A 24,776-nucleotide genomic window follows, 5' to 3' on the forward strand; every position below is an offset into this window, starting at 1 on the left:
TGGTTTTTCTTGTTGGAGTGTTTTTCCTTCCTTCTGAGACTGCCATGATAAAGCTGGTAGTGTACACCCAGTCTGTTCCTCTTGAATATTCTTAATGCAACATTTGATTCTTAGGTAGAAAATATGTAGACTGCTTATAATACTCCCTTCAGATGTAATATTAATCCTGCTTTTTTATTTTCTCTTAAATAGCTGCACTGAAGCAGAGGGAGGCTTAATTTACTTGGCCAGGATTATTTAAGTTTTAATGGAACTGCTAATACGACCTTTGAGTCATGACTCCCGTCTCACTTTAATTACTTCACCACTCCTTTTCATTAATGTTACAACTCTACACGTAGCCTGTTTTGTAGTGTTTGGGTATTGAAATGGTATTATTGAATATGCAACGAAAGGGTCTGGCTTGGGCTGCAGATTTGCATAATTAGCTGCTAAATTTTTCTTTTGTTGTTCATAAAAAAATAGACCATTCTTTTTTACCCACTGTTGTGACTTCCAGCAGTGCTGTTCTATAATAATACACTGAAAATAAGATCTCAGGCACTCCATGAAATCATACTTAGAGAAGGAAGAAATGTGAGAATGGGGGTGAGGAGGCCAGGGTCTAGGAAGGTCTAGAAACTGTGTGGAAAATAGAAAACTTCTGTACCATTGAATCAAGATAACCATGTGTTTGAGACCTCAACTCCTGGGCCAAGTCAGCAGTACTCAAAGAAAACAGTTTTTCAAAAGAAAAAAGGGTTCTAGGGTCAAATAAATTTGGGAATTCTTCCTAATTCATCCCCTTGCCTCTTTTGAAGATTCACAATGTACATTTAATTTAATGCACTCTCAGAAGTTCTACAAAAGAAATAACAAAAAACCTCACTTTTCCACTTCTAAAATTTATATGATGATGGGTGTTTTTCGTTTTCTTTTCCATTTAACACTTTCAGAACTAGTGTTCCATGGGACACTTTGAATAACAGTGCTCTGAGTCCATGAATTTGGAGTATATTAAAAAACATCACTTTCCATAATACAGAATGAATAAGGTTAAAACACATGTCATTAGATGAACCACACAAGACATCACAGGACAATTGAGGAATAATTTATGTGGATGATAAAGTTATGATTGCTTAACTATTTTACTGTCCATGTCTTTGTGGAAGGGTGAGATGTTAAAGACCCTGTGGAAGAGCAAATATGCTATAATAATTTCAAAGTGGTATGATCAATAACATAACTAGGTGAGTTACTTGAAAACAGAACTTATAAAAAGATGCATTGGAAAAATGACCTTTTAATTCACAGGTTAGGAGCTCTGGTAGCATAGTGGCTAAAGCACTTGACTGCTAACCAGAAGGCTGGCGGTTCAAATCCACCAGCTACTCCTCAGAAGGAAGGTTGGGCAATCCTACTTCCGTAGTGATACTGCCTCGGAAACCCAAGGAGGGGTCACTATGAGTCGGGGCCGACTCGACGGCACACAACAACAACAACAACAATTCACAGGTTGACTTTTTTTTCCCTCAAATTCAGCCAGATTAGCAATTTAAATGGCATTAGCAATCAAATTTGTTATTTTTAATTTCTGAAATACAAAATAGTTGTATCACCCTATTTTAAAAATAGTTAATTACACAAAAAGAATAATGCAAACATTCTAAATGCCAGTTAAGACCGTCTTTCCTTTCGAATTCAAGCATTTATGATAAGGTACTCAGAAAACTGTGCATTTAAATACAGTAAGCTCCCTCATTCATGGCATCATCATTTACATATTTCCAAAAAAGGAATTAGTCCTTTTTTCCCTCAGCTCATTAGATAGCCCACGTTTCTAGAAGAACTAACTTTTGTCAAGTTGGTTCTGAATCATAGTGACCCTTCTTGGGTTTCTGAGGCGGTATCTCTACAGAAGTAAATTGCCTAGACTTCTTTCTGAAGAGTGGCTGGTGGGTTTGAACCACCAGCCTTCTGGTTAGCGGTCAAATGCCTTAGGCGCTACTCCACCAGAGCTCCCACATTTCTAGTTAATTGAATTCTAGTAATTTGCAGGGCATTTTCTGCAAGTTTTACTCATTTCTAAGAAATGCCTGGTAAATATCCCAACTGTAATGAACTCAGAAAATATGATGAGACTTGTACTAGTTACTAATGTAGACAGACCACAAATAATGCCACCTTAATGCTTTTAATAAATCTTACCTTTGGTTTTAGTGTAAGATACACACCATCTTGTCCAATTTACTGCCATTTGACATATTTACCATGAGCATCAGAAAAACATAGACAAGGGGTTTTATGAGCTATAACCATGCCTCTCCAGTAGGATTATTCAACTACACACAGTTGGAAATCTCAGTTTTGAAATAATGTAAATAATTTTCAAAACAATATAAATGTCACTAATTTATTCCATTTGGAAATGGTTAATTTCTGTATTCTAATTCCATCCATCTAAGATACATATCCTAGAGTGTCATAAATTATTGTCTTGATTATTTCAGTTTGCCTGAGACACATCTTGGTCGCATCTCTGATGCCTGCAGAGCAGCAATTCCACCTGAGCAGCATGATAATGCAGAGAGTTTATGATTAAAGGAAAAACAGCTTCCTGATGGTTCCTTCAGGAAGAGCCAGTCATCTTCTTTGTTTTAAAGTTCACAAATTATCTTTTAAATGGCCTTCCCAGCTAAAATACAATTTATTTTAATATTTGAGATGTCATTCTTATCATTAGAAAGAATCAGATTTTAAATAAGTTTAAAATGACAGCTAAAAGCAGGAACAGAGTTTGCTTAGCAATTAAAGATAACATGCCCATCTTATATATAGGGGTGGGACAACAAGGAGTTGAGGATGATCATGTGATGATCATGTAATTCCCATATTTGGAAGGTTGCAAGTGAAAACAGATGGAGGGGATGGGAGGAAAAATGGCTATCACCAGAAACTGCCCAGTATCTGAGATCTGCTATCAGGAAAATCTTTTCTTCACCAACCGCCCCTCCCCCCCACACCTTCGACCCCGATACTATCATGAAACAAGGCAATCAGACGAGATGACAGAAGATGATTTCTGGGTTAAGGCTTAACATTTTGCTATTTCTTCAATGTTCTTCCTTTCCAGCTCACAAAATCCTATATTCTGTAATTCTCTACAATTGCACTTGTTAAGCAGAGGTGAACTTGGCAACAGAACTGAAGTCAGAATAACATGATATTAAATTGTACTGCAAAGCATCAAGTTTTAGCTTCATGAAATTTACTCTTAAAAACTAATGTGAACTTGTAGTCACTTCTTGGTTACAGCCAGCTACCCAGAGGAAGCGAGTAGTTGAATCTGTGGGCTCGGGATCATAGTCACAGGGGACATCAAGCTCAATTGGCATAGCATACTACACAAAACATTGTTTTGTATACTTTGGCGAGTAGCGACTGGGATCTTAAAAGCTTGCAAGCAGCTATCTAGATGCAATGATGGGTCTCTCCTCGTCCAGAGCAAAGAAGAATGAAGAAAACCAAAGATTCATGGAAACAGTTAGTCCTAGTGACTGGTACACCATACGATTCTCAGCCTATATGACTATGAGACCAGAAGAACTAGATGGTACCTGGCTACCACTGTAAGCAACTGGGAGAGGAATCTATGTAGGAGATCCTGGATAGAGAGAGAGAACAATATGGAACAAAACTCTAAATCATTTAGGGAAAAAAAAGGGGGGGTACCAGATTTGCTGCTCCGATAGAGCCTGGTGGAACCGCTGAGACTATGGCCCCTGGCTGCCCCTCAGGTCTGGAAATGAACCCACATGTGTGGCTTCCAGCCAAACAAAAGACAGGCATATGAGTTGAACATGTACCTGAGGTAGATACACTCCGTGGACAGAACAATCATGAGAGGAAGAAGGACTGTTTAAGCGCAGGGAGACAGCTCAGGGCAGGAGTGCATGGAGGGATGGACCCAGGGAAGAGGTAACTATCAGGGGGAAATGGGAGGGGAGCTGTTGCATTGGGGTAAATTGCAGTGAATGTCAGGAGACAAAGTGTATGTGAACTGCTGTATGGAAAGTTAATTTGCTCTGTAAATTTTCACCCAAATCACAATTAAAATAAATAAATAAATAAAACTAATGTGAGTAGGCTAAAGCCCTGTTACAAATTAGGTCAAGCTATCAAAAAGCTTTTGATTCTCAGAGTTTTTGCCTCTCAAGAACTATGTAAAATACATGAAAGCAATTTAAGACAGGTAGAAACCTTCTTCTTCTCTGATGGTTGCACCGGCTAGTTTGCATTTCTCAGCACATTCTTCTTGGGCCTGGCCATCTGCAGACAAGTGGCATTCAATACAGCTCCTGTAAACATTATTCAACAGAGTTTTATCAGCTCAGGTTGGTGGAAAATGGATATGCAGGCTGGAATATTGCTTTAATGCTATTGTCATGGCCATGTTTTATGAGTGTCTCATAGGTATCATTGCCTTTTGTTGCTTTTCAAAAAGTGGTTGGGTGATGTCCTAGATGAAATGGCTTTTATTTTGAAGTCCATTCAGCAATTAATATGTGAGTTTTCAGAACCAGCCTTGATAATAACTAAAACCAAAAAAGCCAAACTCACTGCCATCGAGTCGATTTGACTTATAGAGACCTCTCCTTGGGTTTTCAAGGCAGTATCTGTATGGAAGTAGATTGCCCAATCTTCCTTCTGAGGAGTGGCTGGTGGGTTTGAACCACCAGCCTTCTGGTTAGCAATCAAAGCTTTAGGCCCTATGCCAGCAGAGCTCCCTTAGGGAGTTTATAGACTGCTGAAATACGACTAGAGACTAGAATTTCATTATAGGACTATGTTAACAAGAATTCAAAGAATGATTATTGGTGTTCATATATGTTATAAATTATTATTTTTAAAATTCACTTTTTTGGTAATTCTTTTGTATGAAGCCAAGCCATAAGAATGTATTTTGAAAAGCTGAAAATCATAGCATAGATCTTTATCAATGCAAACTTTTTAATAAAAATTAATAATAAAAATAAATAATATCAAAAAGTAAAATTTGGACCCCAAATTAATCCTTTGCTGAAAATTACTCTACAAATAATCCTAAACAGCAGAAATTTTCTTAAAGTAGATACATCTCACTGCCTCTCTCTCACACTGACCATGGGAATATGCACTCTTCAAAGTGTTTGCAGTGCTCCCATCTTTCATCAATTCTCAGCTGAAATGGCACTTCCTTAGGTAAGTTTTCCCTAAGATCAGTTAGTCCCCTTCCAATGGAAGCTACAGAATTCTACAGGAAAGGCTTGTTGTTGTTTTGTGCCGTGGAGTTGGACATGACTCATAGCGACCCCTCCTTGGGTTTCCGAGGCAGTATCACTACAGAAGTAGATCACCCAACCTTCCTTCTGAGGAGTGGTTGGTGGGTTTGAACCGTCAGCCTTCTGGTTAGCAGTCAAGCACCTTAGGCACTACACTACCAGAGCTCCCACAGGAAAGGCTTAGGAGCAGTAATCTATTTGGGGATGGGAACAGAGGACAAGCATATACATATATCTAGATTATACATTTATTTGGAGTGCCTTTGCTGGAGAGTGGTAAAGATGCTAGAAGCCTCAAAACTCTTTACCCTTTTGTGTATGATCACTGATGGCTATACCTGCTACTTTGGTTGTTCTATCCTCTGCAATATTCCCCAAAACAAAACAAAACAAAACAAAAAAACACATTCATCGCCATTGAGTCATTTTCAACCTACGATGATGCTGTGTGTTACAGAGTAGAACTGTACTTTATAGGGCTTTCTTTGCTGTAAACTTTGTGGAAGCTGATCACCAGGTCTTCCTTCCGTATCACTATGGAAGCAGATTGCCCAACCTTCCTTCTGAGGAGTGGTTGGTGGATTTGAACCTCCAACCTTCTAGTTAGTAGTCAAAAGCCTTAGGCACTAAGCCACCAGATGGGTTCAAAAGGCCAACTTTTTGATTAGTGGCCAATTGCTAACTGCTTGTACCACCCAGGGCCCTATGCTGTTATTAGTTGCCATCAAGTTGATTCCAACTCATGGTGACCCCACATGTGTAGAGTAGAACTGCCTATAAAATTTTCAAGGCTGTAACCTTTTGGAAACAAATCACCAGGCCTGTCATCAGAGGCTCCCCTGGATGGCTCTAAACTCTAGCCTTTTGGCTAGTAGTCAAGTGCTTAACCGTTGGTCTCATCCAGGGACTCCTTCTACCCATTGCCATCATGTTGATTCTGATTCACTGTGACCCTATACGACAGAGCAGAACTGCCCCATACAATCTATGATTGTAATCTTTACGGAAGCAGACTGCCACATCTTTCTCCCACAGAGCAGCTGGTAGGTTTGAACCACAGATCTTTTGGTAAGCAGCTGAGCACTTATCCAATGCACTACCATGGCTCTTAGGGCCCTATACCAAAAAAAACCCAAAAAAAAAACAAACTCATTGCCCTTGAGTCGGACCCGACTCATATAGCAACCCCTCCTTGGGTTTCCGAGGTGATATTGCTATAGAAGTAGATTGCCCAATCTTTCTTCTGAGGAGTGGCTGGTGGGTTTGAACCACCAACCTTCTGGTTAGCAGTCAAATGCCTTAGGCATTACACCACGAGAGCTCCTTATAGCACCCTCTATATCCCTTATTGGGACTGTTAGCCCAGATATCATTGTAATTACTTTGTTAAATATCTTTCATAATAGACTCAGCTCCTGTAAAGTCAGGAACTGTACAGTCATCACTGTTTCAGTCATTACTGCAAGCCAGTGGCCTAACACAGAGTTCCTAGCATATAGTAGATAATGAGTACCCACTGGATAAATGAATGTATGAGTGAATACATGTATCAATGGGCTTATCTCAAAACTAACTTAAACACCGAGAAGATCATTCCACTGAATTCCCCAAATTTTGTAATCAGATTTAAGATTGAATTAAGTTTACATGGAAGATAAAATTTTAGAAAATAACAGAGAAACAAATCTTGAAAGGATATTTTATATTAAATTCTGTTCAAATAATTCTAACCATGTTTCCACACTTCTCTTGGTGTATGTCTTAATTTGCTAGGTTACAGTGACAGAAAAATTTTAACACCTGAATGTTAGGTAACTATTGCATCAATATTGATTTTCTCATTCTGTTTATATCAGAAATGCAAATGTCATCATTTTGGGTTTCAGAATTAATGAAAATATAAACTGCTTAAGCATAATTGCTATATAACATATTATACAATGTAATATCATAGCATAGCCAATTTGGAAAGTTGCTTGACTTGACCTACAAATTTTGCCTCAATTCCATTAAGAAGCTAGCTGCCAACCAGAGACATAGTTTTCTTATTAGAAAATAGGAAACGGTGGGGTTTTTTTCCTGTTGTTGTTGTTCATATGATATAAAAGAAAATACAATACACAATTGTTATGTTTAATGACAGCCAAAGAAAAGCGCCAAAGAGCATAGGTGGTTAAAAAAAAAAAAAAGAGGGAATTGAAAGCCAAGATCATCTTTCTGTCTCTTTGCCTCTATCAGTCTATAGATAGGAAAGAATCAGTAAGGTCAGACTAAAAACTTCTAGATAAGAAAGAAGCTTGTCTGTTTCTCCTGAAAATTCTGACTGCATGTGCGTGTTGTCAGTCTACTTCTAGGGCATTCCTTATGTGTGGCTGCTATTGTAACCCAGAGGCAATCTGATGTTATCAGTGTGGGACATCAGCTCAACTTCCCCATGTTGGACTCTAGCAGAAATGTGACATTGTGGGCCTAGAGAATCAGGACAGAGAAGAGGCAAGTGAGAGGCTGACTTCCAGGCTGAGGATCACAAGGGCCCTGCAGGTTTGAGTGTTGTAATGGATGCTCGGAGAGCCAGCCTCAGCAAAAACAATCTGAAGTCTGAGTTTATAAAATGCCTTTATAGCTTTGAAGTGAAAACTAATCACAAAAGGGCCTGAAGAAAGTAGAGACATTACCGTTTAGAGTTACAAGGGTCTCCACAGGTAGGACATCTTTCACAGGTTGGCCCTGAGGCTCCAGGGTTTGTGCACACACACTTGCCGCAGACGCAGTCCCCTCGCCCACTGCAGAGCACCCCGTCTTCAGAGACACATGAGTCTATGCTGGTCGTGCAGTTACAGTACTCTCCTGTCCAGCCATTCCTGCACATGCATTCGCCACAGTCACAGTCACCGTTATCTGCAAAACAAAACACTCTTGCTTCTTATAGCAGAAACCACTGGTGCATTTTGGGGCCGTCTTTTTTTCTTCAATTTTAAATACCAGAAAAAACTGAAGAGAAAAAAATGTGTGTGTGTGTGTGAGTATGTGTCAGGGGGTGAGTGTAAATAAGCTTTCTGAAATGTGTTTTGCTAGCTATGAATATTTACCAGGCTTGTCACTTAATTGGAGATTAACTTGATTACCTGAGGTTATACCCCAAACCCAAACCCACTGCCATTAAGTCAATTCTGACTTATAGTGACCCTTTAGGACAGAACAGAACTGCCCCACAAGGTTTCCAAGGCTGTAAATCTTTATGGAAACAGGCTGCCTCCTCTTTCTCCCATGAAGTGGCTGGTGGGTTCAAACCACTGACCTTTTGGTTAGCAGCCTAGTGCTTTAACCACTGTCTCAACAGAGCTCCTTATCTGAGGTTACAGCAAATAAAATTTACAGCCAAATGAAATAAAATATATGTGTGTGTGTGTATACATATATGTATATCTGTTTTAATGAACTACGGTGCCATAGAATATCCTACCTGTATATTACTCAAATGATTTTGAAAGCCTCAACTATAAAATAATGGGGATGAAATCTATTTCCAACAGCTGTGATCAGGATTAGATAATGTCTAAAAGTCCTAGCTTTGCATTTACCTGTTAAATGTCACATAGAGATCTCATTTATTTCACAAACTTTAATTGAACCATGTACAAAGATGTATTGAGCACAGGGATATAAAATTAAATATGACCAGGTTGCTGAGTTTATAATCTAGTGTAAAAGACCAGCAAATAAATAATAATTTTAAAATCATGATATAATGTGACAGATACTGTACATTTGGAAGAATTTCCAAATTAGACTGGAGATTTGGGTAAGTTCCCACCCAGAGGAAGTGATGCTTGAACTGAATTTGGAAGATAAGAGATAGTTAGAAGCAGAGGCTTATGTGTATTTCAAGGACAGGAAAAAACAGAAGAGGTTAAGCATGGAAGTGCATAATCATGTAACCTGCTTCAATAACCATAGTACATTCATATGGATAGACCCAAAGGTGCATATTGGATGTAACAGGGAAGAAGGGTGAAAGGTCAGCAAAAAGTCAGAAATCAGATTATACAAAGCTTATGGGCTAAAGTAAAAACGTTTATCCTATAAACCATGGGATTTTAAGTAGAGGAGAGACAAAATCAGATCGATATATGTCTAGAAAAATCCTGCCATCACAAGAGAGGGTAAATAGAGGAAGGCCAAATGGAGACAGGAAACCAGTGGAGAGGTTTCTGCAGTAGTAAAGAAGCTGTGAGATCCTGAGCAATGACATGATATAGCAGGGGCAGTGGAAATGGAGAGAAAAGAGTATATAATTCAGAGATGGGATGCTCAGGGTGTACATATAACTAGTACCAGATGGTGGGTGAAGGGAAGAGAGAGAGAGAGAGAAAATTCTCCCAGGTGACCAGCCCGGACAGCTAGGTGGATGGTGTCACTGTTCACTGACCTGGAATGAAAGCTAGTTCATGATCACTCCAGTGCCTGGCACAGGGTAATGCTTGATGCATATTTGTTGAATGAATAAAGAGATTAAACAAGTGAGTAGAGAAATAAGGACCTGACTACCACCAGGAAAGAGCTGGGAGTGTAGTGTGTCCTTTGCACCCAGGGTCCCTGCACAAGACTCTCCAAGATCCAGATGAAGACTGATGGCAAGACACATGGAGATCTCCAAGGAACACCAGGTCCACAGATATTGAAAGGAGACAAAGACCTTCCTCAGAGCCAATAAAGAGAATTACCCTAGAGTTGGCACCCTGAATTTGGATTTCTAGCCTCCAAAACTGTGTGAGAATAGATTTCTGTTTGTTAAAACCATCCATTTGTGGTATTTCTGTTATAGCAGAACTAAATAGCTAAGACACACCATTTTGGATCTGGCCACATAAAGTTGGTGTATGAAATACTTTACAATGAGAAAAATATGTTTAAGATAATGAGCTCATGTGTTCTTTCCATAGAGAACTCTAGTGGCACAGTGCCTAAGGCATTTGACTGCTAACCAGAAGGTTAGTGGTTCAAACCCACCAGTAGCTCTGTGGAAGGAAGATGAGGCAATCCACTTCCATAAAGATGTACTGCCTTGAAAACTCAATGGGGGCTGCTATGAGTCAGAATCAACTTGTTGGCAGCGGGTTTGGTTCTTTCCACAATAGCTCTTTGTGTGCCTACCATGAGCAAGACACTAAAATAGTCATTTGATGTTCCAAACAAATAACATTTATTTATAAACTCTCATAACTGACACTTCTTCTCAGAAGAAGAAATGTGCACTAGATATTCTTCACAAATTCTGCTCTTCTAGCAATATTTCTAAAGTTTATAGAAATAATAGAAGTGGGTGAGTCGAGTGGTGGATGAGTGCATAAATCTCAGAGCCACACGGCCTGGGTTTGAATTTTGGCTGGGTGAAGTTGGGGAAATTACTTAACCTCTCTGTGCCTCTGCTTCCTCATGTATAAAGATGAAGCACCAGCTACTTCATAGAATGGTTATGAAGATTACCTAAGTTAATATATAACAGTGTTTAGAACACTTCTTAGCCTAAAAATAGCCCTATAAGTGTTAGTTATGATCATGTCCAATAGGAAAATTTGCAAGCAAAATTATCTATCAAGTATTAAAAGTCCTATAACGATACTAAAATCAAATAATAAACATGAAAGAAATCAAAAGTGAGGCAGGTTTCCTCTTATACAACACACTTTCATGTTTGCTGTAGAAGGAGGAATTCTAGGTTTCCCCTTGTAAACTTATGATCTAGTATAGGTGGTTATTTTTGTGTCTTCCTGGGGGGGGCGGGTTAAAAAAAAACCTCACTCTCGTCAAGTCGGTTTCAACTCATAGTGACCCCTCCTGGGGTTTCCGGGGTGGTATCTCTATAGAAGTAGATTGGTCAGTCTTCCTTCCAAGGAGTGGCTGGTGGGTTTGAACTGCCAGCCTTCTGGTTAGCACTTAAACATCTTAGGCACTATGCCACCAGAGCTCCCTGTGGGGTGTTAAGGGATGTGGATTAGACTGCTGTTGTTAGGGGCTATCCAATCAGTTTCAACTCAGCCTGTTTGCAACAGAACAAAGCAATGTCTGGTCCTGTGTCATCCTCACAATTGTTGATATGTTTGAGTGCATCATCACAGCCCCTGTGTCAATCCATCTGGTTGAAAGTCTTCAACTTTTTCGTTGACCCTCTACTTTACCACACATGATATCCTTCTTCAGGGATTAGTCCTTCTTACAATATGACCAAAGTATGAGAAATGAAGTCTAGCCATTCTCACTTCTAAGAGCATTCCATTCCTCCAAGACAGATTTGTTTGTTCTTCTATTGAATGTAGCATGTTGTTGTTATTATGTGCCATCGAGTCAACCCCGACTCATAGTGACCTCTCCTTGGGTTTCTGAGGCAGTATCACTATGGAAGTAGATTGTCCAACCCTCCTTCTGAGGAGTGTCTGGTGGGTTTGAACCTCCAGCCTTCTGGTTAGCAGTCAAGTGCCTTAGGCACTATGTTACCAGAACTCCTTGAATGTAGCATAGTATGTTCAATATTTTTCTCCAACACCACAACTCAACTGCATCAATATGACAATCAATTGCTATCAAGTCAATTCAGACCCATAACAACCACATGTGTGTCAAAGTAGAACTGTGCTCCACAAGATTTTTAATAACTGAGTTTCAGAAATAGATCATCAGGCTTTTCTTCCCAAGACACCTCTGGATGGACTCAAACCACAAACCTTTCAGTTAGCAGTCAAACATTTAATCATTTACACCATCCTAGGATGTTTGTGTTCGGAAGGAAGGTTGGGCAATCCTACTTCCGTAGTGATACTGCCTCGGAAACCCAAGGAGGGGTCGCTATGAGTCGGGGCCGACTCGACGGCACATAACAACAACAACAACAAGGATGTTTGTGTTAGGAGCTCTGGTAGCATAGTGCCTAAGGCACTTGACTGCTAACCAGAAGGCTGGCAGTTCAAACCCACCAGCCACTCCTGGGAAGGAAGGTTGGGCAATCTACTTCTGTAGTGATACTGCCTCGGAAACCCAAGGAGGGGTCGCTATGAGTTGGGTCTGACTCAATGGCACATAAGAACAACAGGATGTGTGTTTATGTATGATGTCATTGTTTGCAGTGATCATATCCACTCACTATATGTATTCGATCTGTGTGCTGAGCAAATAATCCAAGAAGCTGGAGTTTATGAAGAAGAACTCAGCACCACAATTGGGGGAAGACTCATTAACAACTTGTGATATGCAGATGACACAAACTTGCTTGCCCAAAATAAAGAGGACTTGAACTACTTACTGATGAAGATCAAAGACTAGCCTTCAGTATGAATTACAAACCAACATAAAGAAAATGAAAGTCCTCATAACTAGACCAATAAGCAATATCATGATAAATAGAGAAAACACTGAAGTTGTCAATGATTTAATTTTACTTGGATCCACAATCAATGCCCATGGAAGCAACAGTCAAGAAATCAAATGACATATTGCATTGGGCAAATATGCTGCAAAAGACCTCTCTAAAGTGTTAGAGAGCAAAGAAGTCACTTTGAGGTCTAAGGTGCACCAGACCCTAGCTATGATATTTTCAATCACTTCATATACTTATGAAAACTGGACAATGAATGAGGAAAATGGAAGAAGAATTGATGCCTTTGGATTATGGTGTTGAAGATATTGAATGTACTATGGACTGCCAGAAGAATGACCAAATATATCTTGGATGAAGTACAGCCAGAATGCTCCTTAGAAGCAAGAATGATGAGACTTTGTCTCTCTTACTTTGGTCATGTTATCGGGAAGGTCTAGACCATGGAGAAGGATATCATGCTTGGTAAAGTAGAGGTCAATGAAAAAGAGGAAGACTCTCAACAAAATGAGTTGATATAGTGGCTACAACAGTGGACTGAACTATAGCAATGATTGTCAGGATGGCACTGAATCAGACAGTGTTTCAGTCGGTTGTGCATGAAGTCACTATGGGTTGGAACCGATTCAATGGCACATAACAGCTACAACAACAATATATTCTTTAAAGTTGCTGTAAATACTGAATTAGTGAATATAGCAAATACTGAGCCATTGCTTCTAGGGATAATACAGGGTCAGGTAAGCATCTGGTCACAACATTTTTGCTGACTGAATAATGTAAACCTTGTTTTATATGTGCTTCTGTTTAAAAGACAATTATTTAATTTATATTGTTGATTCATTGACATTGAGTTTATGGCCAAAATACTGTAGCTCATGCCTGAACAAAGCTTATTCTAATACATGTATTTTCTCCATAAGGTGCATCACAGCCTTCTTGTGCTTAAGAACACTAGACAGCACTTCGCTACACTTAGGTTTCACTTTAAGCAGCAAGATTACCAATAACAAGCACAAAAATGTGAAAACATGGCACTAAATAGGTCACAAAAAGGATACCTGTTTAATAGTATGAGAGCTGAAATAAGAAGGCACAGTGCCATGTAGTTTGACCTTAGCTGGGAATGTGTGCATTGGGTAACTCAACTTTTCTACTGCTCTGTGTTTGTCCCAGGAGCTCTGGTGGTGTAGTGGGTAAGGCATATCACAGCTTACCAGAAGGTTGGTAGTTTAAACCCACCAGCTGCCCTGCAGGAGGAAGATGAGGCAATCTACTTCTGTAAAGATTTACAGACTTGGAAATCTTTACAGAAGTATGGGGGTCACCATGAGTCAGAATCGACTCAATGGCAGTGGGTTTGGCTTGGTTTCATTTCTGTGTTTATCTGCAAATGGCCATAAAGCACTGTGAATTTTTATTTTGGGGTTATACATAAATTTTAGTGAATAGATAAATTTGTAAATACCAAATCTGTGCACAATGAGGATGGAGTGTGTATCCTAAAAAGATATATAATTATCTAACAAACGATAAGAATTGAAATTTATCTGAATCTTTGACATTAAAACATATTTAAATTGCATTTCATAACCTATGTAATTCATAATTCAACTAATTAATTCAAAGCTAAGAATAATTGGGTGATTTGGGCCAAAACCATTAATTTAGTATTTATAAGTAAGTGATCTTATAAACTACAATTTCTTTTTGTTTCATCTTTAGTAGAAGGGGAAACTTACTTTCATGATAGGTAGAAATTTCTATATTAGTTTATTCTGAAAAATTAATATGATTTATAAATACTGTCAAATGAAATATAACATTTCTAAATGCTTTGAGAATGTCTAAGTGTGTCACTGTATATAAGAGTTACTTGGTAGAAACTTTAAAAAAAAAAAAAACCCTTCCTAGAGCAATAGAAAAGGACCAACACAGCAAAAGCACCACAGGCTTCTTTCAGAATTCAGAAACCTTCCTTCATTCCACTAGCCTTCTAGAAGTATCATCCTGGTCACAAAAGATGCTAATTAAAATTCTCAAGCAACCAACTATCTAAAGTACCTGTTCATGCAACAACAAAATCTTCATATTGGCTTCATGCAGAGGCAAGATGATAACCAAAGGTCAAGAAAAAAATTACCAGGTTCTTCTACAATGGATAGATCTTTCCAAAATACCATGAATAATAACTGTAAATACATAATGGTAGGATATTTTCCATAATTCCACTTATCTGTTTCCAGTCTCTCAGAATCAAAATATAAAATACTAATGGAATTCACTTGAGCTCTATATCTTTGAGTGCTTCCAAAACCAAACCAAAGTCACTGCTGTCAAGTCGGATCTGACTCATAGCAACTCCTCCTTGGGTTTCCAAGGCGGTATCACTACGGAAGTAGATTGCCCAATCTTCTTTCTGAGGAGTGGCTGGTGGGTTTGAACAGCTAGCCATCTGGTTAGCAGTCAAATAAATGCCTTAGGCACTACGCCACCAGAGTTCCTACAGACTGATAAAGGAAAGTGCATGGAAAACAATGTGGTTTTCAAAAAGCTAGGAATTCTTTGAGCCTTCTTTTTCTCCAATCTATTTCTAACAATTAGCTTATTTAATATGTTCTTGACACTGTGGGTCAAAAGCATAATTTGTTTAGTTTTCTATGAAGGTAATGGCTTTCTGCTTATAAAATCTGCCTACTCACATACTGTGAATAACTGAGGCACTAGCACTTAAATTCAGACATTAATATTTCAATTATAACACACACATATCATTTTAAGTGTATTCATATATTTTTTGTCTGAATAGTTTATACTTAAATACATATATATATATCAGGATATTTTTGTAACAGTCATGCTAGATACAATATATTCTTAAACTACAGTGATTTTATATCAACAAAGAACATTAAAATATATTTCTATTCATAAAATTTTTCTAAAAAGAAAAAATCCAAACAGCCCTTCCATTGCCATCTTCACATGTCTCTAGTCTAGTATCTGGCACATAATAGTCATTCAATAAACAGTTGTAAGATGAATGAAGGTCCTCAAAGTCCATTTAGCATTTTTGTGGTCCTTGTCCTTGACAGCATGCTCCTTTAATGCCCTAACTTTTTATTTTTCCAAAGTAAAAGGCATTAAGAATTGGGTCAGATAGCCAACAGCCTGATCCAGAAAAGCCTGGAAACTAATGGAGGTGAGATTACATGCAGTTTTGTACAGCTTCAGTGATAAGCGGAGAGAAAGCATCTGTGTCTTTTCTCTATTTATTCTTAGAATAAAAAGAAACTAATTGCCACCGAGTGAACCAAAAGCCTGGCAGTTTGAGTCCACCAAGAGACATCTTGGAAGAAAGGCCTAATAATCTACTTCTGAAAAATCAGCCATTGAAAACTCTATGGCATTCAGTTCTCCTCTGACACATATGGGGGCCCATGAATGTCAGACTTGACTCTCCAGCAAGTGGTATTTATTCTTAGGGAAACAATAATAGAGATATAAGTTCAATTGACAGAGCTTTCACTCCAAGTCAGAAAACATACAAGAGAAGGTCCAGCTCTCTGCTCTAGTCCCACTCAGTCCGTCAGCAAATATTTATTAGGCACCTACTGTGCACAGGAAACTGCGGAAGGGAGAAAGCATGCAAAGGGCTTTGCTGATACTTGCACATAGTAGGGTAAGGTGGTTTTAGAGGAACCCTACCTCCACAGAGCAGGCCTTTGTGCCTCACACAGGAGAAGTTGTCACACTGGCAGTAAGGCCCATAGATGTTTCCGTAGGGAGACAAGTGGCAGATACATTGCCCGCAGTAGCAGTCACCCCTTCCACTGCATGAGGGGTGATCTGGGGCATCCTTGCAGGAATCTGTGCTCAGGGTGTCCTCCCCACATTCACAACGAGGACCCATGTGGCCCGGGTTGCAGGCACACACTCCACACTGGAAGGAGCCGTTCCCGTGGTGGCATTTCGAGCTGTTCACTTCCACTTCTCTCTGACAGTCACAGCTGCATTCTGGACTCACCAGGATTTCCAATGTGTCCCCCAGCCCCACAGGCTTTATGATTATGTGCCTGCTTCTCCTCTCGCAGTTTGGTATACTCACAGTCACATTGAATGAAGCCTGGAAAAGAAAATACTAATTATTTGCTTATTCAAGCCACCACAATGCATGGTGTGAAACAAAGCTGGGTGGAGATCAGGTTTACCAAAACCATTTATTAGGAAATCTTTGAAAATCACTATTGAAATTTTTGAAAAGAGTCCAGCTTTGGCATGCTAAACTAATTTCTGACCCATTTGAATTTTTTTTTCCCAGACAATATATTGGCCATCTACTTACTGTGTCTCCCACCTTCATGTGAGAGCATTTCTTTTGGTGTGGGAAGAGGGTACTATTGTTGCAGATAGCTGTGAATGACAGGTTGAGTCCTTCTGTATCTCCCAATACTTCCAGTTCTACCTCAGACCGCAGTTCCTTTAGTCCAAGACATAAAGAGTTAAACAAAATCACAACTAAAAATAACAACCAGAGGAAAAATCTTTGACTCATGTTCATTGAAGTATAAATGAACACAATGAGATTGGGTCTAAAAGAAATTCACCATATCATCAAGTAAGTGAGCAAGCAAACAACACAGTACAGTATTATATACTCCATTGTGTTGAATCTGAGACTCTATTGATTGTAAGATACACCATTATTTTAATTACAATTAAACTGTGACAAAATACTTTAAGATCATGCTACACAACATATAAATCAGTTAGCCACAACAGGCTGTTATTGCTCTGAAAATTATTTAATCAATTCTGACAGATTTGGCAAATTCACCTGTCCTCAATTGCATTGGTTGGCATATAAAAGGCAATTCTTTTGCTTGTTTCTTACAAAATATAACACAACTTCCTCTACTTGTGGGTGTCATCATTTCTTAGGTCCCATAAACCAGCTGGTTGTTGCTTTGCCAACAAATACAAAATTGCAGACTTACCTCCGGCAATGAATATTCGCTTTGCTAAAATCAAATTTACACCTTGCTGATCTTTTTTCTTTTTTCTTTTTTTAAGGAGCTCTGGTGGCATAGTGCCTAAGGCATTTGACTGTGAACCAAAAGGTTGATGATTCAAACCCACCAGCCACTCCACGGAAGGAAGACTGGGAAATCTACTTCTGTAAAGATTTACCACCTCAGAAACCCAAAAGGGGTTGCTATGAGTCAGAATCACTCAATGGCAATAAATTTGGTTTGGTTTGCTCTGTTTTGGTACATTTCTGTATATGCAATAACTTTTCATTTCAATATCAAATCATAGTGCAAACTTTTCCAAGGTATCTTAAAATGGCAAGTAAGCTCAACATTTACAGCACCACCAATGCACTTAACAGACTGAAGTGACCACAATATGCAGTTATGGACAAGTTTATACATCTGAGGCAATGAAAACTACATCAAGACTGTAGCCTGCTGACAGTGATTGTATGACACTGCTGATTATGAGATGCATCTTGATTTTAGAGACGTTAAAATGTGTGTGTGGTGGGGGGAACTATGCCTTAAAATCAATATGGAATTTACTGAGTTCCTATAATACATTTAAGGAGCTCTGGTGGCATAGTGGGAACTCTGGTGGCATAGTGGGAGCTCTGGTGGTGTAGTGCCTAAGGCATTTGACTGCTAACCAGAAGCTGGCGTTTCAAAGCCACCAACCACTCCTCAGAAGGAAGGTTGGGCAATCTACTTCCATAGTGTTACCGCCTCAGAAACCCACGGAGGGGTTGCTTTGAGTCAGATCGAGTCTACGGCAGTGAGTTTGTTTTGTTTTTTTGGTGGCGTAGTGGATAAGGCATTTGGCCGCTAACCAGAAGATCAGTGGTTCAAACCCACCAGATGCTTTGCAAAAGAAAGATGGGACAATCTACTTCCATGAAAATTTACAGCCTTGGAAACCCAATGGGGGTCACTATGAGTCAGAGTCGACTCAATGGCACTGAGTTTGGTCTTGGTTTGAGAGCATACATTTAGGAGTCCCTGGGTAATGCAAATGGTTGAGTGCTCCACTACTTGCTGAAAGATTGGTAGTTTGAGTCATCCAGAGGTGACTCAGAAGAGAGGCCTGGAAATCTTCTGAAAATCCTGTAGAGCAGTTCCACTGTATACACATGAGGTCACCAAGAGTCAGAATCAGCTCAATGGCAACTAACAACATACTTTTAGCATAGAGTCCAGTCTGTGGGGAACATAAGAGTGTAGTGTCTGATATCTGTCCTCAAGAAGCTTACTATCTAATTGGAAAAAGGGAAGAAAAAAAAAAAAAAAAGAAAGAAAGAAAAGTAAATGGAACCAGGTGAACCATTAAATTAAAAATATATACATTACAGATGAGCATTTTGGAACAGTTTAGAGAAGGCAGTAGATGCTGAAGTTGTAAGAAAAGACTGGCCCTTAAAGGCTAAATTGGATTTAGATGTGTGGAGGGGATGACAGTGGTATTGAAGACAAGGGGAACGAGAGGAGAGAAAGCCCAGTGCCAGGAATGGGCATGTGGTACTGGTCCAATAAGGAGACAAGTGGCACTCAGACTAAGGCTGCACTTCTACTGTCCTGGGTGACACCAGACAAGAGCTCTGAGGTTTGGAGAGATGAATTAAGACCTGCTATGGGAAACAGATCCTGGAATTTTTAGGCAGGGGTCCAATCTATTGAAAATACAGCTGAAGGAAAACTTTCTGGAAGCTGTGCAGGACAGACTTGTGGATGCAATAGGAATACATTAGTGAAGAATGCTGAGAGGTGCTGCAGTCATCCCACACTGAAGCCTGAGGATAGGATCTGGGGATAGTCACGGAATGGAATCATTATGTGATGACTAGATATGAGCACAGGGGAGAAGGCATTGTGGAAGATAAAGTCAAGGTTTTCTAGGAGGAAGAATGTTAAGGAAGGAGACAGGGAGAGCTGTTTGTTTTGAGGAAAATAATAGTGTTACTCATATTCTCTCTATTCCTGTATTTAAGGGACAAAACCAAATTAGTAGCATTCAGAATTAAAAAACGAATGAAATAAAAACAAAGTTTTAAATATGAATTAAGTTATACTTCAAAAAGCTCTGGTGGTACAGTGGTTAAGGCATTTAGCTGCTAACCAAACAGTTGGTGGTTTGAACCCACCAGCTTCTCTGAAGAAGAAAGATGGGGCAGTCTGCTTCTGTAAACATTTACAGCCTTAGAAACCCAATAGGTGTCACTATAAGTCAGAATCGACTTGATGGCAGTGAGCTTGGCTTGGAAATTATACTTCAATTGACCGAAAAGTATTTGAGTCCATATACCTTGGTTCTTTAAAAGCATGCTCAAAAATAAAAATTAAACCCACTGCCATCATGTCTTCAAATTTCCCTAAGTATAATTTTACCAACTGCGGAGGAAGACGATCCTGCTTTCCTCTAAAGTCTAACTTCTTGACTGTAAATTCTAAGTTGCTCCTCTTGACTGTTTTAGTTTTCCTCATGTAGTGCTTGCTCAGCCAGCAGACTCAGGCTGGTTTTTCAGAATATGTTCTTCATCAGAGATTGAAAGGTCATTTCTCAGTCCTAAAGATCATTCCCATCTGGCTTTATGATTTCAAATTCTGCCAACTTAGCATTAAAATTATTCTTTAATCCTGTTTAATTTAAACTAGTTAAATCATATTTATTAATTCATTCAGAAAATATTTAAGTGTCCAATATGTACCAGGTACTGTTCTAAGGACATAGGAAATGGCAAAGACAAAAACACCTGACCACTTGTAGTTTGTATTCCAGTATGGGGTGATAGAAAATAAACAACATAATAAATAAGAAAATTTTGTAGAATAATACAAGGTGATAGAGCCTATAGAAAAAATTTAGGGCAGTGTACTTGAAATTAAGAAAGTATGTGCATCTGGTGGAACTCCTGAGACAATGGCCCCAGCTTACCCTCAGGGCCTAGAAATGGACTCACTCTCCTGGATTGTCTCTTAGCCCAACAGTAGAAAGACCCACATGCAGGACTCCTACCCCAGGGCAATGCACTCACCTACTCTAGGAAAATGCACCCCTTAGAACCATCAGCCAGGAGACACCAGAGGGGCAGCATTCACACAGAGGGAAAGTTGGACAGACAGGAACGGATAGTTAAGACGGGCACAGGGAGGGGTAGTCACAGGGACGGGGGGGGGGGGGGGGGAGAGAGTTTGTTATGGTCGGGGATGTTAACTGAGGCATGAAATCAAATGTGCATGAACTGTTGAATGTAAAACAAATTTGCTTCATAAATTTGCACCCAAAGCACAATAAAACTTTTTTAGGAAGTATTTGCAGAAGGTAGGCTGAAATTTTGAATGAAGTGGTCAGGGTAGGATTCATTGAGAAGGTGACATTTGAAGAGTCTTGAAGGAATTAAGACGTTAACCAGCTGTCTATGGGAAGATTGTTCTAGGAAGAGGGTAGAGCCAAAGTAAACACCCTAAGTGGGATCATGTCTGGCATGTTCCGGGAATAGAATAGCAAGGAATCCAGGGTTGTACTGGAGCAAAGCAAGCTAGAGGAAAGTAAAAAGTGAAGTTACAGAGGCAATGGGGGAATGGAGGACCACATCAGACAGGGCCCTAGTAGGCTACTATCAGGAATTCAGCTTGTACTCTAAAATGGGAAAACAATTAGGAAGTTTTATCCAGAGGTGTGCTATGGTCTTAAACAATGTTTTGAAAGAAAAAATCCAGCCAGGTGCTGTGTTGAGAATAGAATGTAGGAAACCAAAGATGGAATTGGGCGGGGGCCATTAGAAGGATCTTGAAATAATTCATGTGAGAGAAGATGTTATCTTTGACTAGGATAGAGGGAGTGGAGGCAGTGAGATTGGATCAAATTCTAAATAATTTTGAAGGTAGAATCAACAGGATTTCTTGATGAACTAAATGTACAGTATAAGAGAAAGAGAAGAGTCAAGGATCATTCCAAGTTTTTTGGTTCAAATAACAAGAAGGACAAAATTAGCATCATCTAAGGAGAAAACTATAGGTGGAAGATTGTGGGGAGAGTCCATATCTTTCTCCTGAATTGCTGACTAATATATCTTTTGACTCCTAGACATTTCTACCTGGCTATCTACTAGAGAAATAGAGATGGCTCCTGGCCAGCATTAAGAGTCTGCTTGAAGTCCATGGTCATGAATTTAATCAGTGAAATCAGTCAGCATGGTTGTTTTACCCATCTACATTCAGCTGTGTAGAGTGAATGGACTAGGACTGTGGTTGGCCAAGCAAATTCAAAGGAGCAATAAGGGACAGTGTTGTTGAGTGTGTGTCTAAGGAGTGATCATGTTGTTGTTGTTGTTGTTGTGTGCCGTCGAGTCAGCCCCGACTCATAGCGACCCCTCCTTGGGTTTCCGAGGCAGTATCACTATGGAAGTAGGATTGCCCAACCTTCCTTCCGAGGAGTGGCTGGTGGGTTTGAACCGCCAGCCTTCTGGTTAGCAGTCAAGTGCCTTAGCCACTATGCTACCAGAGCTCATAATCACTGATTATTGGCTTTAAATTGGGAGCCCACGCAAGAGAGGATATCAGGGAATATGAAACAATAAGGAGTGGGTTAGGTCAATTAATTGGAGATTCTGGTCAATTGGAGGAAATATTAGGGGTACTAGAAGGAGTGAGCTGAAAAATTCAAGGTGAAGAGCAGAGTGGATGGCATGCACTTGAAATTGTATAGGGGTGTATTGATAATTTCAAGGTTTAAGGTATTACAAGACAATGAGGGTATGAGAAGTGAGGAGGGGACAAGATCAATTAAGGGGAAGAGCTCGAGAAATTGAAAGGCTAGGTAGGGTATAGGAAAGATCATCCATCTATCCATTCATCCATCTATCCAATCATCCATCCATGCATCCATGCTCCTTCCATCCATCCATGCATCCATCCATCCATCCATCCATACTTCCATCCATCCTTCCATCCATCCATCCATTCATCCATCCATCCATCCACTTACCTACCTACCCTGAAGACATCAAGAATTAATGCAGGAGTATGAGTTGGAATTGGCTCAATGACACACAATAACAGTGTTTGAGACAGTGACACAGTAAGTCAGAAGTTAAGTGAGAAATGAAGGAAATTATGACATGCAAGTCTGTAATGACAGCCATAATGAGGACTAATGGGTAACACAGTCTGACCTAAATAATGGAAATCTCAGCGTGAAATAGTTGAAATACCATATTGCTGATTTCACCAAGAATATTTTAATGCAAATTTCCCAAAGAAAGGACTTAAATGTTTAATTATATAGGTCATCATTTCACTTATTCACTTATTGAGTATCTCCTATATAAACCAGGCAAAACCAAGCAAACCAAGTCACTTCCCTCATGGAGTTTAAATGACTGTAGAGGAACTGACCCTTGAAATCACTGATATTTCAGTAGCTTTTATTATGCGAAGGAGCTCTGCTGATGGAGTGGTTAAAGCATTCGGCTACTAATGAAAACTTTGGCATTTGGAAACCACCAGCCACTCTGTGGGAGAAAGATCAGGCAGTCTGCTTCCATAAAGATTTGTTGTTGTTGTTGTTTGCCATCAAGTCAGACCCGACTCATAATGACCCCTCCTTGGGTTTCCGAGGCAGTATCACTTAGGAAGTAGATTGCCCACTCTTCCTTCCGAGGAGTGGCTGGTGGGTTTGAACTGCCAGCCTTCTGGTTAGCAGTCAAGTGCCTTAGACACTATGCTACCAGAGTTCAGTCTTGAAAACCCTATGGGGCAATTCTGCTTTGTCCTAAGGGTCTCTGTGAGTCAGAATCAACTCAATGGCAGTAGATTTGTTTTGGTTTGGGTTTTTATTATACGATTAAGGAAGGTAGGAAATTAGTTATTGACAGTCAGATGATTACAAATCGGGTATTCGAGTTTTTTTGTTTTTCTTTTTGTTTTTAAAAGCAATATGACTGAAAATCTGAGCTGACGCTCCAAACTACTAACTGCAAACACAAATAGTCTGTTTCTGCCCCACTGGAAGTCAGTTAGTAACATTTTACATTTTATCTCAATATGTTCTTTCCTTCCTTCCTCCCTCCTTCCTCATCTCCTTCCCTCCTTCCCTCCCTCTGTCCCTCTTCCCTCTGCCCCTTCTTTCTCTTCTTATGTACTGGAAAGAAACTGAGTCTGTGGATTTCCATGTTGGAAGAACTTTTTTACAAAGCATTTAAAAATAACTAGAAATATCACTTGAACTGGTGCCAAGATCCTTTGCATGCTTCACGTATGAATCATAAAGTTTCAATAACAACTCCAGAGCAAGATTGGTCTAAGGATTGTTTACTGTAAGATGTATAGGAGTAACAGACAGTTTTTAGTATTATTGAGACAGTAAAACAGGAGCATGAGATTCAATTAAAATGTTTAATGGCTAGATTTCAACCATTCTTAAGTTATATGATTAATATGGGACCATTAAACTATACTTAACCTGGTAAGGCAGGCAGGGGCATGGACGAGGCTGGTCAGAGGCAGCCAGAAATATTTTTAACAATTCACTATTTCCTAATTTGCTTAATTCTTTTGAAGATTTTAGTAATCTACACTTTTGAGTGTGCTGGGTTAAAGGAAATGGTGCATTTTCTAATTCAGTGAAGGATTGTGGTATGATTTTATTTGATTCCACACATCAAAACTTTAACTGCTGCATGAGAGGGAGCAAGGTTTTTATAGTGTTTTGTTGACAAGCTCTCTTATCTGGAAGAATTTCAAGCATGAGGTAATGCGGTGATTAATTTTTGATGTGAGTTAACTTTCTGAGGATATTAGTGAAAAAGCTCCATCCTCCTATGATTTTAACGGACACATCCGTATTTTATTCTTTGATGAAGTCATGTGTTTGAAAAGTTCTTTGCCTTTTCTTCTGAAAGTGATTTCCTAAATTGGTAAGGTGATCTTTGGGGAACTTTTTTTCAATATACATAGCTCATCCTTCCCTTAAAGTTCTTTTTAAATGTCTGCAAGAGGAATCTGGACATGCCTATTTTAAAAAAGCTTCCCATATAATTCTGAAATGCCACTTAGTTAAAAAAAAAAAAAAAA

At 39.3% G+C, this 24,776-nt stretch overlaps 1 protein-coding gene across 1 annotated transcript in view; it reads right to left on the reverse strand.

Moving 5' to 3' along the window:
- The window catches only part of ITGB6 (integrin subunit beta 6), a 101,730-nt gene that overhangs the window by 15,838 nt on the left and 61,116 nt on the right, over nt 1-24,776 (reverse strand). Inside the window, exons 9-12 of the mRNA XM_007941832.2 lie at nt 17,018-17,152; nt 16,381-16,798; nt 7,979-8,201; nt 4,243-4,340 (exon numbers count right to left, since the gene is read on the reverse strand). Coding sequence (XP_007940023.1) covers nt 4,243-4,340; nt 7,979-8,201; nt 16,381-16,798; nt 17,018-17,152 — 874 coding nt within the window. The remainder of the gene's footprint in view (nt 1-4,242; nt 4,341-7,978; nt 8,202-16,380; nt 16,799-17,017; nt 17,153-24,776) is intronic.

Source organism: Orycteropus afer, unplaced genomic scaffold (genome assembly GCF_000298275.1).
Source record: "Orycteropus afer afer isolate SDZICR_OR568_19922 unplaced genomic scaffold, OryAfe1.0 scaffold00084, whole genome shotgun sequence".
Classification (NCBI taxonomy): domain Eukaryota; kingdom Metazoa; phylum Chordata; class Mammalia; order Tubulidentata; family Orycteropodidae; genus Orycteropus; species Orycteropus afer.